This window comes from Carassius gibelio, chromosome B18 (genome assembly GCF_023724105.1).
Source record: "Carassius gibelio isolate Cgi1373 ecotype wild population from Czech Republic chromosome B18, carGib1.2-hapl.c, whole genome shotgun sequence".
NCBI classification, from domain to species: Eukaryota; Metazoa; Chordata; class Actinopteri; order Cypriniformes; family Cyprinidae; genus Carassius; species Carassius gibelio.
Genome location: NC_068413.1, coordinates 9,692,530 through 9,710,785, shown reverse-complemented (window position 1 = coordinate 9,710,785; position 18,256 = coordinate 9,692,530). Strand labels below are relative to the sequence as shown.

General features: G+C 37.8%; 3 protein-coding genes across 3 annotated transcripts; all 3 read right to left on the bottom strand.

The window, feature by feature from the left end:
* Positions 1-1,358: 1,358 nt before the first annotated feature.
* On the bottom strand, positions 1,359-4,094 carry LOC127976944 (zinc-binding protein A33-like). Its single transcript, XM_052581536.1, has 6 exons — positions 3,693-4,094; positions 3,449-3,544; positions 3,134-3,364; positions 2,529-2,551; positions 2,307-2,425; positions 1,359-1,906 (listed from the first exon to the last, which is right to left on the bottom strand). The coding sequence occupies exons 1-6, from the start codon at positions 4,092-4,094 to the stop codon at positions 1,395-1,397; spliced, it is 1,383 nt and encodes a 460-aa protein (XP_052437496.1). The 3' UTR covers positions 1,359-1,394.
* A 262-nt stretch (positions 4,095-4,356) lies between these two features.
* Positions 4,357-12,261, bottom strand: rapsn (receptor-associated protein of the synapse, 43kD). The gene is made up of 8 exons (XM_052582481.1): positions 11,232-12,261; positions 10,041-10,379; positions 8,402-8,560; positions 7,583-7,681; positions 7,074-7,196; positions 6,736-6,789; positions 6,390-6,589; positions 4,357-6,311 (listed from the first exon to the last, which is right to left on the bottom strand). The coding sequence occupies exons 1-8, from the start codon at positions 11,454-11,456 to the stop codon at positions 6,239-6,241; spliced, it is 1,272 nt and encodes a 423-aa protein (XP_052438441.1). The 5' UTR covers positions 11,457-12,261; the 3' UTR covers positions 4,357-6,238.
* An 857-nt stretch (positions 12,262-13,118) lies between these two features.
* kbtbd4 (kelch repeat and BTB (POZ) domain containing 4) lies at positions 13,119-18,237 on the bottom strand. Its single transcript, XM_052582480.1, has 4 exons — positions 17,212-18,237; positions 16,964-17,105; positions 16,744-16,850; positions 13,119-15,951 (listed from the first exon to the last, which is right to left on the bottom strand). Exons 1-4 carry the CDS (start codon positions 17,671-17,673, stop codon positions 15,091-15,093), a joined length of 1,572 nt encoding a protein of 523 aa, XP_052438440.1. The 5' UTR covers positions 17,674-18,237; the 3' UTR covers positions 13,119-15,090.
* Between the last annotated feature and the right edge of the window lie 19 nt (positions 18,238-18,256).

The following is an 18,256-nucleotide window of genomic DNA, read 5'->3' as shown; positions in this document are numbered from 1 at the left end:
ACTGTGACTGAAAAGTGGGTTTCTGAATAACTCTGGCTGTGCTTAAAATACCCAGCCTAATGCTAGTCTGAAATCCCTGCACAAGATTTATGTCTTGCAGAATTATTGTTGGGAGCTTAAGTTGCTTCACTGTGTCTCTTAGTGATTGATGCATTTATTATTATGTCATATGTAATCTCCCAGTTATCTCATAAAGCTCTGAAGTGCACAGGCAGAGCAGAGCTTTGGCTTGGGTCCATTTAATGCTGGATTTAATATATTTAGTCAATATACAGCAGGTGTTCATGTACTGTAGCTTGGTATATCTGTCCACAAGAGGACATAAGAGACTCAGGTGGCATTATGAGCTCCATGGATGCAGTTAGTGGAGGATTTGCACGGTGAACACATCAAGAGTACTTCAGGTGACAATTCTTTTAAATAAATCATGAAACAAAAAAAATTATAACTTTTGACAGTTTGGTCTATGTGAAAGGCTTTAAAATTTTACCCTCAAGGCACTTTTAGCTATTAAAATGTGTCAGATTTTCGTGCAGAATGAATGTGTCACTGAATATTAAATAAAAAACATGAATGTTTTTTTTGTGTGGGTTGGTTGTGGTGTGGTGTGGTTTGATCAGCTTTCTTTGTACACTGCTAATTTTAAGGTTGTGTCAAAACTAGACTTTACAATATTATCTGTTTATAATGAAAGAATGAATTTATTAATTTAAGATCATGGTCTGATTGAAACATCTGAGTTAACAGAATTGCAGTATTTGTAATACTGTAAGTACAGTAGTAGTTTTCTTTGGCTGTCCTGAGTGACTTCCAGAATACTCAGGTAGATGACACTCTACGCTGGAAATGCTTAGCCCTAAAAATAGCTCTGCAATGTTCTGAATCAGGAATAACCCTTTAGCTGAAGTAAAAAATTACAAAATGGAAACATCCTTAAAGGAATATGAAGCATGCTGTGGGTTTGCATTGTTTTTTCTCATTTCACAAGAAGTGTTCAGCTAAATTAAAAAAGAAAATGTGTGCAGTGATGCATGAACATAGCATAAAAACTTTTCACAAATCAAATCACTTTATGGTCTGAGTGAGAATGACAGTATATGTATAAAATGAGTATAATATAAAAAATGTAAAGATGTAATCATATAATATGCATACTAACATAATTTATGCTGATTTAAGCAGATAGTACAAAAATACTGTATTACAGGAATAGGAAATGAATGATAATCACCTTTAAAAATAATTGTAAATTGAAAATCTAGATGGAAAATAAACTTTTTTTTGGATAAAATGTGATTTTTTTTATTTTTTTATTTTTTTGCAGATTAATTAATGTTTTGTTGTTGTTGCATGTTCAAATTAATGTAGTGTTTTTGTATCCCATTATCTGAATATTAAAAACAGATTCTAAGTGTGCTCCCCTCCTTTATCCCAGTGGCAAAATAAGGAAAGATTCTCTCAGTAAACTTTTCTTTAAATGTGTAAATACTGCTACCATCTACACCGTCAGAAAAGGAAACCTTTCCTTTATCATAGTCCAGTTCAACTGTGATTACCTGTGGGGTTTTTTTCAGGGTTAGTCGTGTGCGGGGAGAGGTCTGGGCCCAGTATGATTCCTCATTGTTTGAAATTACCCAGAAACCCTCCTTTGGGTTGAGAAAAACTGCGGTCTTCCTCTTTATTGACTCTCGTGCCACCCCAATGTACCACTCTTTGCTGTATGCCACCTCTACATACCAGCGCTGCTTTCCTGAATCAAAGCTGTTTGCAGCGAGTACTGCCATGCGGCTTGTGCAGCGTTCAGGGTTATCAGGAAGCTGCTGTTTTTTCCCATAGGTGATTGTGGTGAGTTCATCTTTGATGATCAAGTTAGGGTGTGCTGTGTTTGGATCGAAATTGACAGAGGCTGGAAAGATAACAGAAAACGAATCTCCTCTCATTATTTTGCATAGACCTAGCAGTGTATTGATTGCTAATTTTAAAGAATCTGTTGTAAATTATAAATTATATTTACACACTGAAACACATCTTAAGAAGTCAAGTTTGAATACAGGGAAATGCTAATGAGATCTTAGAGATATGACACAGATAATGAATTCAAACTACTTGAAATATAGTGCCAAAGTCTCTGGACTTGCCGCTGGTCCCTATATATTTTGTAAAAATAAATAAAAAAAGGGTGGTTTGGGGACAATTATGCTAATCAGCTCATTTTATGCTGCATGTGAGAAATCATGAGTAAATGATGACAAACTTGTCATTTTTGGTTGAACTTGTGTTATAAAGGACTTGAGTTGTGTACTTACAGTGATGTACATCTCTTTCCATTCTTTTCCAGACTTTGTGCTTTAATGATCCAAGGTACTGAAACGCATCTATAAGTGCCTTTTTTGGATATTCTGTTTCAGGAGCAGTGTAGCTAGTCCTGTAATAGAACCATTATTGGTTGAATTATTTTTGTGTGAAAAGAAAAAATGGACATACTGCTTGAATTAAAACTTGAAATTAAAAACCATTGTGTACAGTACCGTTTTATTGCCTCCTTACATTCCTATAGGTAGAGAAAATGTAAAGGTATATGCATAATTGTAATCATTTATATCCCTTTTTATTTATTTCAAGTAAGGGAAAATAGCGAACCTTTATTAATGGTTTTGTAAATGTGTGTGTATATATATATATATATATATATATATATATATATATATATATATATATATACATAAAAATAACATCTCGATTCACATTGACTGCTGACTGCTCATGCCCGAGACATATAACGGCAAGATGTGACTCATGGTTCCATCGAAAAACAGCAATATAGTGTTGGCTCAGATCCGGCCCACATCTGGCCTGCGTAAAATCGATGCGGGCCTGATGTGGGCCTGATGTGGGCCGGATCTGAGCCGAAACTGCTTGCTGTCTGGGAGTTTAAAAACAGCACAATTGAAACGCATTATGTGTGAATCAGCTGTTACACAGCCAAACATGACTAAGGAATACAAAGTTAAAGGAAAATAAAGTAGAACAATGAGTTTTTGTTTTTCATCAACACAGTGAGCTGAGGTAAAGTTACCAACGGCTAAAATGGCTCACATTACCTTTACATAAAATGTTTTAAATATACATTGACCTTTAAAAATGTGAAATCATCCGTTATTATGATGGGCTCTATGTATCTGGTGATGTCAGAGAGCTCTTCAATGCTCTTATTGACCTCCTCCAGTTTCTCTCTCACCAGCGCTGTCTTGCTCTCTCTCTCATTTTGAAGTACAATGAGACGAGCTGCCTCCTCCTCCCTCAGGATTATATGTAACTTTTCATACTCTAGTTTTACTTCAGCAGCAATCTCGGCAGCTTGTTTCTGTAAATTAGAATAAAAAATGAATCGTATTTGACAATCCTGAAGGAATTCAAGTTTAAGTTGAGGTATGTGCATATAGTTCACCTGTATGTATGTTTCCAGTTCCACCAAGCTCTCCTTTAATTTTTCAAAGGTGGTTAGTTGTTTTTTCAAAGGATTGTATCTATTTGTGAGCTCTTTCTGTAGGGTATGTGTATGGAAATGACATTTATGTACAAATCAAAGAGAACTTTGACAAGTTGTACTGATACACACTTATATCTGCTCATATGTAACTACAAATCACATAAAACTCTTTCTTAAAACAGGTTTACATATGTTTCCTTACCATTATGTCTGATGCTGCCTCAGCTATCGGGCAGTACTCATGATTTTTGTGACTCCTTGATGACGTGCAAGTAATGCAGATAAGTTCTGCATCTTTCCGACAAAAAAGCTTCAATTGCTCATTGTGTCTTGTGCAGCGTTCCACCGATTTAGCCATGAACTGCTCTGGCTTCTTTTTGAAGACATCCGTGGCTAACTTTAGAGCCATATTGATTGGAGGCCTGGATGAGCTCTCTGTACGGCGGCACAGAGGACATTGCCGTGTTCCCATACGATCCCAGTGTGTCTGAATGCAGGTTTTGCAGAAGCTATGTTTGCAACTCAGGATGACGGGGATATCAAAAACCTCACAGCACACCGGACACTGAAGATCCTCCATCGAGAAAGAACATTCTTGAGACATCGGTGCTGAATTTGCAGATCCAAAAGTCTTTCTCAGTTGTTTAGAAAACTTGCAAGATGAAAGTAAAGTGCAGTGCGACTGGGATATACCGGTTTGACCTGATTTCTAAACTTTTAGTAACTCCTCTAAAACATGTCAGAAATGTCACTGTGTCACTCTGACGAGGACATGTATTTTCCTAATCATAGCTTGGGACATGTGTTCATAATGAGTCATAATGCAGTGGTTTAATTTAAAAGACACACTTCATCAGAAAACAAGCTGCAAAAAATGTCTTTTATTGAATATTTACAAGAAAAAGTTGATTGAATGTGTATTTATATACAGGACTTCTTCTTAATTAAACAATTTTTTCAGTCTCATTTTCAGAAGATTCTGCTGCATAAATATGCAAGTATCGAGAGGGACGAATGTGGAGAGGTAGTTATGACCTGATGTCAACCAGGATGTGAACCAGCTTTATACAGCATGCAGTTAGTAAACAGGGAGATAAGCTTAGAACAGAAGGACAAAGTAATAGAAGTTCCTATAAAAATGAAAGTAAGGTAAAAGAGAAATAAATAAGCAGCATTTTTACACATTGCTCCCATATATTAATAAGTTCAACAATTAGAAATCTCTGTGTAATGTTGTTTTATTATTTATTTCTAAGAAAATGCCTGATCACATCCAGCATTCAACATCGCAAACTCTTACATTGCAAATGCTTATTATGCTTGTGGCAAGAGATATAGCAAAATGTATAATATTTTATAAAATGTCTTTGGATGTGTTTAATTTGTATTTTATTATTTAGTTATGAAAATTAAAGTGGCAAAAAGAAGATCAGAAGGAGTCAGAAGAAACATGCACAAGACCTCAGATTATATCTGAAGTCCCTACAAAGTAAAATGAGAAATCAATTTAGCAGTTTTTAAAAGTTTAGAGAATTTCTAAATAGTCATTTACAAAATATGAATATTCATCAGATGATCAAAGATGATGATTAAAAAATAAATATGAAAATCTATCATCAATTGATCATACATGTGGCAATTTGATTATATTTATTTTTGACTGAAAAATTTAATGAAAGTGCCCACAAAGAAATAAGGATAAAATATTTGGGCCATTCTGATTAAACACACTCAAATACTTTAGTGCTATACATGCTGGAAAATTATATTTTTTGTTGCATATGCACATTTGAGAATCTCTGATGATTTCTAAAAAATTAATGATTAAGGAGATTAATCATAAGGTTGTAAACCTGATATCAGCAACCTATACTTCTAACTGCACATACTGTACTATAAATGAAAAAAGAAATTATTTTTCACATTTTGTAGATTCAACATAAAGTAAATTAATTTAGTTGTTATCAGAAATGTAGAAATGTTGTGTGTTCTGTATAAGGTTCTTATTAAAATAAATAAATAATTGTCATAAATAATTAACAAATGCATAATTGGTCAAGTGAATAAGTTGAACACATGCCCCTGTTACTCCAGAATATTACCGTTCACTAACAGGAGGCAGTTAGAGACATTTGAGTTTACTACAAGCTCAAAACAAACCTCAAACAAACTCAAACAGAACAGCATCTCTCAGCATATCTTATACCGCTGACAGAAAACAACTTTATCTTTTTAAAATTACATTGATTGTAGCATTTATGAATTATTTACACAATCTAAAGAAATTGATCAGGGCTTGAAACTTGATTAAAAATCACTTCGAAAGTTATAAATGATTTAAATATACATGTTTTGTTCTGTTCGGCTGTGATAATAGAACAATAATGTCCATAAGGTAACCATGTGCTATGCAAAGCTCTCACCTTGTTGTTGAATATCCTCACTGACAGGATATCAATGCTGCATGGTCCAATCAAAGGCTGTTTTTTCTGTCTTAAACCAATGCAGTATTATAAGGTCAGCTCAGTGTAATATATGTCGTCTTTCATGACGTCTCTGTGTTGAACTTTAATCCATGTCCTGTCATTTCCACATTATTCCAAGTTGCCATAAAGACAGGATGGAAATACTGAAAGCCCTCATTTTGTCCAGTTAGAAAGCTTCCCGAAAGAAGGCTCTGGAACTTCTACTCCCAGACGGGTCACTATGATGGGATTCAACCTTTCAGTCCAAGGCAAGAGTGCAATCTCATACAAAACCCAGCTTCACCGAAGAACGATGGCATTTTGGGCAGCCCTTTGTGCCATTTGTCTGCAGACACCTGCATGTGTGAAAAGAACATAGTGAGCCACATAAATAGCTGGGGGCTAAAGAGAGTAATAAACACACGAATACATACTTGAGGTGGAAAATGTGAGAGCAGGGCAAAGCTTGCAGCTGCTGGTTCCTCTCACCGATAGACTCCCCACACATGCCACAGTAGAGCTCTAGCTCTTCCACACACTGCAGGAACTTCACCACCTGCTCTCTCAACTCCTCCTGCTGCTCCTTACAGCGGTAGATGCCTTCACACAGACTGTGCACCTTCAGGATACACAGCTGGAAGAGAAGCCCACAGAGATGTTCAAAAACAGCACTACTGCTAATACTATTAGAGAACATCTTCTGTTGTCATTAAAACTCCACTGCTTCAGAAGCAGTGTTGAAAAGGAGAGCTTTGTCTCTTATTCTAAAAGATGCATCACCTTATTTCCGATCGCCTCGGCCAGATCATGAGCTCTTTGCAATGAGTCCAAAGCCTGTGACAGTATTCAAATTAAAAAGAAATATTAAATAAACGAATGGTGTTTAAAATGTGTCGATCACAAATGTCCATCTAGACAATAAAGGAAATAAAGATTTCAAAAGGTTCCCCAAAGAACATTTCTGGGAATAGTTCTTAAAACAGCCATTTTCTTTTTCTTAGTGTGAAGAATATTTTTAATGTTTAATAGAAACGTTCAATGGTTGTTCCCTGAATGAAAGATGCTAATAAATAATCTTTATTTGTAGGGAAACTACACAATCAAATCAGTTTCCTGACCTTATCGTATTCCTTCTGCAGAATCCAGCACTTCCCCACACCGACGTAGATGGATGCTTGTCCAAGGCGGTTGCCGATCTCTGACATTATGCACATGGAGGACTCATAGCGAGGGAATGCTTTCTGTATTAAAAGTGAGCACAAAAAGACAAGCATTATTGCTATAAGCAACACTTATGACACTCTTGGTTGACTATTTTGCAATGGAACTCATTAAAATAAATCAAAAAATCAAAAAATAATATTGGTTCTGGCTGTTTCAATTCATTTTGAAGTGTGTCGAGTACATAATGCATCTTTTTTTTTTGACCAATTAAACATTGTATCTAATTACAGACAGCTTGTTTCAAATGTGTAATAAGAAACAACTGACAATTATGAGTTTGGACATAACTGTGAAGGACTATTCTGTGTAAGTGAAACAGTGAAAAAAAAAAATTGTACTACAGTTATGTGCTAAATGCGTTATTAATAGTAATAAGCTGGGAAAAAAAAGCAGTAGAACTTACATCAGCATCTTTCTGACAGCGATGAATATCAGCAAAGTTAAGCAAACACAATGCCTGTAGGGGCCGATCTCCGTGCTGCAGTGCAATCTTCATTGATTCCTGAGAGACATAAGATCATTTCTAATATTATATACCTGTTGTCCTGTCCTCCACAGCAAACATTTCTTTTAAATTGTAATAATATTTCACAATATTCCTGTATTTTTGATCACATAAATGCAGCCTTGATGAGAATAAGAGGGTTCTTAAAAAAAGGAAATTCATAATTATTCCCAAATTTTTACTGGTAGTTTATGAACCAACAACCCCCATTACTCTAATATACAAAACCGAGAAGTTGCGCAACAACTGGAACATGGCCTGCATTAATGCTCGCTTACAGACTGCACATTGTGACGCTCACAGTCCAAAGCAATGACTGGCTGTGATATTTCTCTCCTCATCATTAGCGAGGAGCGAAGGGTAAGCTCTACTCCTCTCAGACAGCACCTCAGCAGGATGGACTCCGGACTGGCGTATTTTTAGCAGCCATAGTAAAAGGGGCTGGTCGAAGGGGCTGGCACAAATAGTCCTACAAATAACTGCACCTGTCAGTTGTGTCGTGGCCCGAGCAGCAGACAGAGGCCAGGGTTACACCAAGGGGACTGATAAATATGATCAACATGTGGCATCCTGGGGGATTAAAGTGATGCTGCCTTTAATTTGCCCAGGTGACCATTGACACAAGTTGTTTCCACATAAAGATTGCCTTACATGTTTTTGGTTCACCTACGCTAGTCATTTAAAAATGATTGATGTATCATAATTAGATGCTTGTACCTCACAGCATTCCATCGCATCTGCTAAGCGCATCAGCTTCCTGTAGGCCACTGACATATGGTACTGGCTCATGGCACGGTACTTGAGACTCCAACCCTTACCATAGTCATTCACCAGTTCAGCTGCTTTGCAAGGAAAGAAGAGTGCTTTCTCATAATCCTGCAACAGAGCGAAATATGCAGATATGGACACAAGCATTAAACAAGCTGCACATAAAGCAAAGGATATGGTCTTTAAAGAATGCTGATACAAAACAGGAAACAAATTGCATTTACTGGTATGATATTTCAAGTCAAAGCATAAATGCGTAATTTAAACAATTAAAATTAAATACATCTGAATATGAAGTATGTAAATGAGAATGCTCAAAGAAATCAACCACTCAAAGTTAATCATTTCCCTTGTGGCAGGGAGATATAGCTCTGCTACGGCTAAAAGAGGCTGTCTTATTATTGGCCCTAGTAGTGCTGACATTCTCCGCATGCCTCTCCATCACATACTTATTACAGCGGGCCTTCATGGGAATCCAGGGGATTTGCTCTCTTCAAATCTCTGGTGTCAAGGTAAGTACAAATGCCTATATCTAGCCATTGAACACATTGTACATAACATGTAGACAGTTTGTTAGTCATGTAAAAACTGCGTCACTCTGTCACTTAAATAGAACTTTAAGTGACTGCAGGCCGAACGGACATTAAACAAATACTTTGTATACAGTATACAATGACTTTGACAGATACTTTGTGTTTTACTTCAGTAAATATATACACTATAGTTCAAAAGTTTGGGTTTCAAAGTTCTTTTTTATTAATACTTTTATTTAGCAAGGATGCATTAAATTGATCAAAAGTCACAGTAAAGGCTTTTACATTATTTCAAATTATTTCTATTTCAAATAAATGCTGTTCTTTTAAACTTTGTTCCTCAAAATCCCCCAAATAATCCTAAAATAATCATGGATTGCACAAATATATTAACCAGCACAACTATTTTCAACAGTGATCACTAAATCAGAATGTTGGAAAGGTTTCTGAAGGATCATGTGACACTGAAGAATGGAGCAATGGCCATCACAGGAATAAATTACATTCTCAAATATATTGAAACAGAAAGCAGTTGACAAGAAACTTTTGATCAATTAAATGCAGCCTTGACACTTTAGAAAGAGACTTCTTTCTAAAACATGAAAAAATCTTTCTGACACCAGACTTTTGAACAGTAGTAGTAGCATACTGCTAGATATTGTGACGTTAAAAAGCTCATATAAAAAAAAACATATTATTTATATAAATTTAGTTTTAATTTACGAGTTGATAGTGAAGTAAAAGTATAGCCAATAAGTGCCTAGAATACTTGTGATCTCCTTCTATACGGTTTAAAAAGCATCCTAAAACAAACCTCATGAATTTGGTTAAGAGAATGCGTGTACAGAGATGTAATCCAGTTGTGACAGATTTTTAAGAAGCTTAAGTATAAGATTTTTTTTATGTTATTTATTTGGTGTGATGACTTGAGTAGGTGTGCCACAAGCAAAAGGAAAAAAAGAACAAATAAAATACAAAATAAAAAGTGGTAGCAAGACCAAATTACATCTGTATGTATTGTTTCTCAAAATGTAAGTAGGTTTTAACAGTCATACCTTAAGCTGGATGTAGAAGTTGCCCAAACTACAACAGACCCGGCACTCCAGCATCTTGTCGTCATTGTTGTGAGCGTATCGCAGGGCCTTCTCATAACTTACTAAGGCCTTTTGGAAAACACTAAGGCCCAGATAGGCATTGCCCATGCTCAAACACACTTGCCCGTTGAGCTGTAGGCTGACAGTGGTGCCCTGCATGTTTAAGCAGGTCTCACAATATGAGACCGTCTTCTGGAATTCACAAAGCTTCTCATTGCTGCGTGCCAGGTTCAGGTAGCCCTCCGTCAGGTAGTCTGGATCCTCCATCTCTCTGGCTGTGTTTATCTGAGCTAGGGAGTACTAATGGATGGTTGCATATACATGGGGACAGAAAACAACAGTAATTAGTTCATTGATAAAACTATTTCAGAGAACTCTAAAACTACATATAGTTAGCATTCAAGTGGTGTTCCCCATCCTGTTGCAACCTGATATAATGCTATACAAGACAAAGGATTACTGTTAAAATTGTCTTCATACCACAATAGATATCAAGCACACTTTATTATTATCATGTGAGAGCTACAGTTGTTTAAACACATCATAGTGCAAATGAAGTCTCTGCTGAACTCGGGAAAGCAGGTCCCTCTGCAAGGAGGTTTATGTCAACAAGATGCTTGGTGCTGAGGATCATATTGCATGCGGCTCTCCTTACCATCCATGTAATTATGGAAGTTACATACAGTATTATATGCATGTTCCGCATTATTCAAATTGGTATATATTTCAGTACGTCAGAAACCTTCTTCATTGAGGTGACAGACAAATTAGTGCAAATCATATGCATATCATATATAGCAGATATCAAACTTTAAAGGGATAGTTTATTTACTCAACCTCATTTTGTTTTTAAACCTGTATGACTGACTTTCTTGTGTGGATTGTGCAACACAAAAAGTCAGTGGGGTCCAATGTTGAACCCAAGTGATTTTCATTATATGCACAAAACAAAAGGTTTTCAAAATGGTCTCCATTTTTGTTTTCCACAGAAGAAATCAAGCCATACAAGTTTGGAGCAACATAAAAATGATCCTTTACCAGGACACCCCACGTCAGTTGATGGAATACATATCAACGTTCTGGAAAAAAATAAATAAACACAAATATATCAGTGTAAAGGAGCAGGAGGATGGCTGTTTACGTGGCTCTTACCTGCAGCATCTCCTTGTATTTCCCCATTTCTGAATGTGCTGTGATCAGACAACCTAAAACTCGAAACTTCCCCCCAGGATCAGATGTCTTCCTTAACACTTTCATCCAGACATATAAAGCCTTTTCTGTGTCATTTGACTGATAAAGTTTCAGTCCCTTCTCAATCTGCTGTTTGGTTTGGTCCTGACCCATTTCTGCTACAAAGTCCTTCATAAAAATAACCATCCGTTTGGCTCTTCGGCCCACTGGTGAAGCGCAAGCGTACCGTTTTTTGTCTTTCCCCGTAACCGCACCAAAACAAAAGAAGTGTTAGTGAAAATCCACCACGGAGATCTGCACCCACTTGCGTCACTGATCCACAACTCTCAGCTTTGGGTGCAAAGAGATGTTGAAGAAACTGGATCCACAGCTTGCAAGGTCTTCAGAGTCCAGATCTCCATTGCTCATCACTTTGAAGAATCACAAAATGAGGCTCTCTTGACATTAAAGACCTAACTCCAGTCGCTCCAGAAAGCCTGGAAGGAAAGTTGAAGGGAAAAATGGGACATTAAAGTAATAAGTCTCAATACAAGGTCCTGGCAATGATCTCCCAGAATATCTACTCCCTCCACACCCGTGGGGGAGGAATTCTCCGTACACTCACCCCCCCCCACCAACCACCCCTTCATCTTTCTCTTCCCTCCCACTGCAGTGCTGGCGCTACAGCAGATGGCCTTGTCACTCTGGACCATGTGTCTCTTCTGGAATCCAGCTTCAGCCTCTGAAAAGATCCAAGGTCACAAAAGACGCTTATCTGTCTTATCTTCATACCAAGAGTAGTGCTGTTCACCTCCACATCCACACACTGTCAAGAGGCTCAAGCACCACGACTGTGAAGGACCCTTAAGAAAGAACAACTTTAGGAAATATTTAGTCCCTAGGTTTGGACATCATGTTAACAAGTCTAAAAACAGCCAGATATTTCACAACGGTGCAGCAGAGCGCGTCAACGGTCCACATAGAGGGTGGCAGTTCCTGTGGGTGGGCCTTGTTAAGCCGCTCGGTGTGCCACCTCCCAGCCCCCCAGCCTTGGTGTCAGCAACTGATGCTTAGAATAGTTCACAAACTCTGACATGGTATTTGTCTTGAGTTACAGTACCGCTGCTTCTTGAAACACATCAATGGGATCGAATTGTCAGGTTCTCAAATGAACCTGGCTCTCTTTGGCCCTTCCTGCCCCCTTTACACCCAACTTCACGGATACAAATAGGGGGTATTTACCACCTTGCCATTCTCAAGATGGCTTGTCTTTCCAAATATAAACATCTGGTGGTTGTAAGTCACGTCTTTGTTATAACACAATTCCTGAAATGCTAAAACACTGCCTCAGCACATTTTTGGGAAACCGAAATCTATTCCTTGAAATAAATACTTGTGTGGCGTCTAGCTTTCAAGTCTATTTAAAAAAACACAAGAAAAATGTGAGAAAAAAGAAAAACACTTCTTACAAATCTTCTGTTGTGTTTTTGCCATACATTTACTCACCCTCATGTTGTACCAAACCAGTATGACTTTCTTCTGCGAAACACGAATATATTTTGAAGAATTATTTAAAGCAGCATTGGACCTCACTTTCATTGTATGGACAAAAAAACATAGACTTTAATAAAAAAAAAAAACCTTTTGCCTTCTGGTTCAGAATGACAAGAAGGAGAGGATGACATCATAACCAGGGGCGTTGCACAAGATCCCGGGCCCTATGCATAGGCAGTCCTGATGGGCCCCAATGGCCCTGCCCATGAAAATATCCAGGTAAATAAAATATATTCCAGACTTTTCAAGGGCCCTCTCTTCCTTTGGGGACCTGGTAATCAGTACTGGTTTTACCAACGCCCCTGAACATAACTGTTAGGCAAAGGGGAAAACATTAGCTTTTATTTCAATAGAATGTTGACCAAAAGTACAGAGTAGAACAACACAGACATTTATTTAAAAAATGTCTACAACTTCAAAAGGTAATTCATTGTAACTAAAAAAATCTGAACAAGCCACAAAAGTCGACAAAATTAAGCTTGTGTCTCTGGCAGACAGCTTTTTCATATACTGCATGGTGAAGTAAAATATAAACAGTTGTAGCAAATTTTAAACCAGCTCGAGGTGGCATATTTAATCCCTATCCAGTCAAAAACCACTGAGAAACCTTTCTGAGAAACCACTGAGCACTTTTCTTGCAAACTTTCATTATGAATGTTACTTAAACGGCCCTTGTCCATAGTACCAACATATTTTTGACAGCTGTCTTGAGGATATTTTGCACTGATTATTATTACCTTATGTTCAGAGTAGGTTGACAGTCATATGAAAGACACCATATATTGCACATTATCACTCATTAGAGGGCAGTTACTATATCCAGTTCACAGCTGTTTACATTGCATATGTATTCAGCTAATTCAGCAAGTGTTGTGTACAGAGTATTCCTTGTGAATTTAGATTAAAGATGCATGTTGCGGAATGTTAACAGTTTAAAAAAATGTATAATATAAATCCCTTTTGAAATCCAAATGATTTGGAAAATTACACCAAAACTTGACAAACTTTGATGGTCAAGTAAACTGCAAATGGCAAACATCACACATTATATTTGGCCTTCATTAAAGGTCCCGTTTTTTGTGCTTTTTTTAAGCTTTGATTGTGTTTACAGTGTGCAATATAACGTGTTCATGTTTCGCGCGTAAAAAAAAACAAAACAGTATTTTTCACACAATTCACCTATCTCTATACCGCTGTTTTCACTGTCATAAAAACGGGCTGACGTCTTCCTTGTTCTATGAAGTCCCTCCTTCAGAAATACGTAACTAATTGTGATTGTGCCAGCGGTTCCTGTGTTGTGATTCGACAACAGCTTAGCACGCGCTCCCCTCCTGGAAACGCGATTGGACTAGTTTTGGACTAGTTTTGAGAAGCAATTTGGCAGGATTTGTTTTGAAAATGCACTGATCTGAACGCACGTGCTGGAGATGTACTTCTAATCACAGTACGCCTTTACTGATGAGATGCGCATGAAAATCGCATTTGATTTTTTTGCACAGCCCTAACATATAGTTAACAAAGCTAAACAGTGTTGCCTTTTGTGTAATAAGTTACTGTAACTGTTAAACGCACCAACTTAAATAATAAAATACACTTACAGTCCATAAACAACACCTTCCTCAGACAAAGAGGGAACTACTCCATCTTTCAAGAATAATCTTTGTGCGAATCCGGCATTAAACTGATTAAGATTGAGGAAGCTGTCCTCAGCAAAATGTGCTGCACATAGTTTTACATGTGGATTATAATTTTCGGGAACCTAGTTAAACATAAATTGTAACCATTGATCTCTAAGTACAGCGTCCCTGGGAAGCCCAGACAAACATTGGACTGAAAATAACAGCATTTTGACAACATGGCGACAAACACCCCCTGTGTGTGTATTCATGTGGGCGGAGGTTAGTCAAAAAACTGTTTTAGTGACGTCATTACTGCAGGAACTAGAGGGATGTAGTCCAAACGGGTCGTTTTTTGTAGGCGAATTCTGTTAAATAAAATATCTCGCTTGGCATTGAACTTTGAGCTTTAGAATTTTACAGATATTATTTATACTTTAACAACAACATTACACACTAACTAAAGTTTAAAACTAGGGATCACGAAGAACGGGACCTTTAACACTTCATGGTGTCCTACTGTGTAACACTTCACATTACATTATAAAACTTGTACCACTGTATCACAGTAACAACTTTTACATGACTGCTGTCTATTGAACCAATATCACAGACCATAACTGATATCACCACAGTACATTTATCATGGTCCCATGGATTACTTGAAGATCTCAGGCCAAAACAAACTGCCAGTTTGTGAGGAGGATTTTGATTCCCTTGATTACAGAGACAACGGACGTGGCAGGATTCAATTTCAAAGTGTTTGCATCACCTTTTTTGCATTTGTCCCTAAAAACGTAGATGCATCCGTTGCAACTGGCCACTTTCCATAGAGATGGCACGCAGCTCCATACTTCAGGGAAGCGCAGCCGAGTGAAGCTGTCCAGCAGTGGGTTATAACACACCAGAGAGTCGCCCTCTGCCACCACAAAGATTAGGTCCTTATGGGCAGTGGCATGCATGCATCCGGCAAAAGGCAGCATGTAGGGCTTGGTATGACACCTCTGTGTGGCCGTGTCAAAGCACTGGATAAGGCGAGATGGTTTGGTAAAGAAGTCCATGTCATTTTCCTCCCCACCCAAAAGGTAAATGGTGCCTCCCAAATTGACTCCAGCTGCACCCGACACGGCTGTGTCTAGTTGAGTGGTCTCTTTCCATATATTGTCCTGTACTGTGTAGTAAATGACAGCATTGGAGAGCGTGTCCTGGAGGGTCTTGCCTCCCAGTGAATAAATGGCATCATCTGTGGACACAGACACTAATGTGTGGTGCAGACGGTCCCGGGGAAGAGGGGCACAGCGCTCCCAGTCCATAGTGTGCATGTTGCATTTCCACATGCGTCGTGGTATGGAGCCCCCTACGACATACAGATCAGCCCCATGCTTGCAGGCAGCTGTGATCTGGTGACACAAGCTGTTCTGGCCGCTTACACTGATGGCGTCGTCCTCATCACAATGAAGAGACACAGCCAGTGAGTGTGTGCGTGTGTCTTCCTTCCCAATTAAGTATATGTGAACTTTTTCACCAATCTCCTAAAACACAACAAAGTCAACAATGTGAACAATATAATAGCAATAAGCAAAGATTGTGCCTTCTGCTTGTAATTTTTTTAAAGTGATCAGCTACGAAAACGATCTAGCTGGTTAACATAGATGAGATATTCTGGAAGTTTCAAGAATGATTTCTTATAGTACAGTAAAGTAGGAAAACATCTTCACGCAAATAGCAATTTATTGGGTTTCTTGTATATTTATAATAACAATATATACACAAACATTATTAATTGTACATTGCCATAACTATATAATTATATAGTTATTATAATTATACATGAAACCCCATAAATTCCATAATTTGCAGCTATAATTGTGAATTGTCTCTGCATAGGAAAATTATAAAATTAATTATATGATACATTATTTTAAATTAAATGTTTATAAAAATTTAAATATTATATATTTATAATTATATGTAAATATAAAATAATTCATTTCAAATTCAATTCAATTTATAATTTTTATGTTTTATGTAACTACCTCTCTAGGCTTTGAACATGGTAGTTGCATCGCTGTATATGGAGGGTCAGAAAGCTTTCCGATTTGATCAAAAACATCTTAATGTGTGTTCTGAAGATAAACAAAGGTCTTATGGGTTTGTAATAACATGAGGGTGAGTAACTAATGACAATTTTTTATTTTTGGGTGACGACTCCTTGAATTGCAGGCCTGACTGGGCCAGTGGGAAAATATCAGAATATCAATACAGCATTAAAGGTAAATTATTGCTTAAAATACAGTTTAATATCTATTTAATCCATCACTTACCTTTAGGCTGTCTAGAAGCATGTCAGAATACTCCTCTCGTTCGACTTTGTTGTGATTTATCCAAGATTTAATAGCTGCAGTTGGATTTTGTGAGCTTGGCACACCATCTGAAAAAGCAAATGCAAATTACAAACATAAGGTTAACACGACCTCTGACTCTTTCTGATTAAAATCTCTCATCTGAAGCGAAACCAATTTGCTGTTAACACCATTTATTCACCTTTAATGATATCCACGAGAAGGCACAATGGCAAGTTCAGGAACTCTTCTGTCTGGTTCAGCTGAACCAGGTGAATCTTCGCACAGTGCTTGGCAGCCGTATACAACAACTGGTCACTGTGTCTATCTGCCAACCACATCACCTGAGATAAAAAGTGAACAACAGTTTTCTATGGATTCCGCTGACCTTTATCAAAACTTTTTTGTGTGTGTATTACAAATAGTAGTTAATAAAACCGAAGCTTTCACCTGGAGGCAGTTCTTGACCTCCACAGTTCGTGACAGGAAGCGAGAGCATTCTTCAAACAGGGCAGTGAGCTGATACATATCAGCCATCTCATAAGTGTCCTGCAGGTCTTCAACCCTTAGTTTGATCGTCCCATGGTAGATGTAGTCCACTAGCGACTGGAAGACTGGTGCACTGACATCCTTCAGCTCAATATTACGATCGTAAGCTTCTCTAAGGTTAGATGTGAACATGGACCTGAAGAAGCAGCTTTGTGCAGAGAGCACCAGGCGGTGAAGCTGGAACTCTTTGCTGTCCACAGTGATGGTGACATCTGCAAACAAACCATCATCTAGACACAAGTCCATGATGCTCTTCACAACACGGCTGGAATGGGAGCGATCCGTGAAGGTGTAGCCCTGGAAGTAGTTTTCATCCCCTGATGGACCTCCAACACTGTAACCTCCGTCTTCACTGGACTCCATGACGCCTATAAAATCTAAAGCAGCTTCACCTGAATAGATGAATGACTTACTGGATCAGCTGCCCCTCAAATGGATTCATGTAGTTTTAATTGTTGACTGGCAGGCTGGGATTTGAATTGGGATATAACAGTCAGTAGGCTCTAAAATTGCTTTCAGACTGATTTAAAGTCATATGTAGAAATCTTTATGAATAAAAAAAATGCTGACTGCTATCTCCACAAAAAGTATTCCAGACAGGTTTATAAGATATGTATAGATGGTATTGCATTTATACGGTTCCATCAGAACTGCTCGACTTGGTAACGTTATTCAAATCAGCGCACTTCGCTCAGTCAAATTGTGTCCATCTATGGTAAACTGGCCAGCTATGTAGCTAATGCTAACTTAAGCCATTTAGATTAAGGTCTGTTTCACAGTTTCACCATCCTAATGAGTCCACAATCGAGAAAACAGTGTGTCAGATGTAAAACTGTAGGCAGCACACGCGCGTTATCATTTATAAATGTTACCATAGGTTAGATCTATGCCATAACAACGTGTATAGAAGGGAGCTTCAGGAAGTAAACAGCACATTCTTCGTATT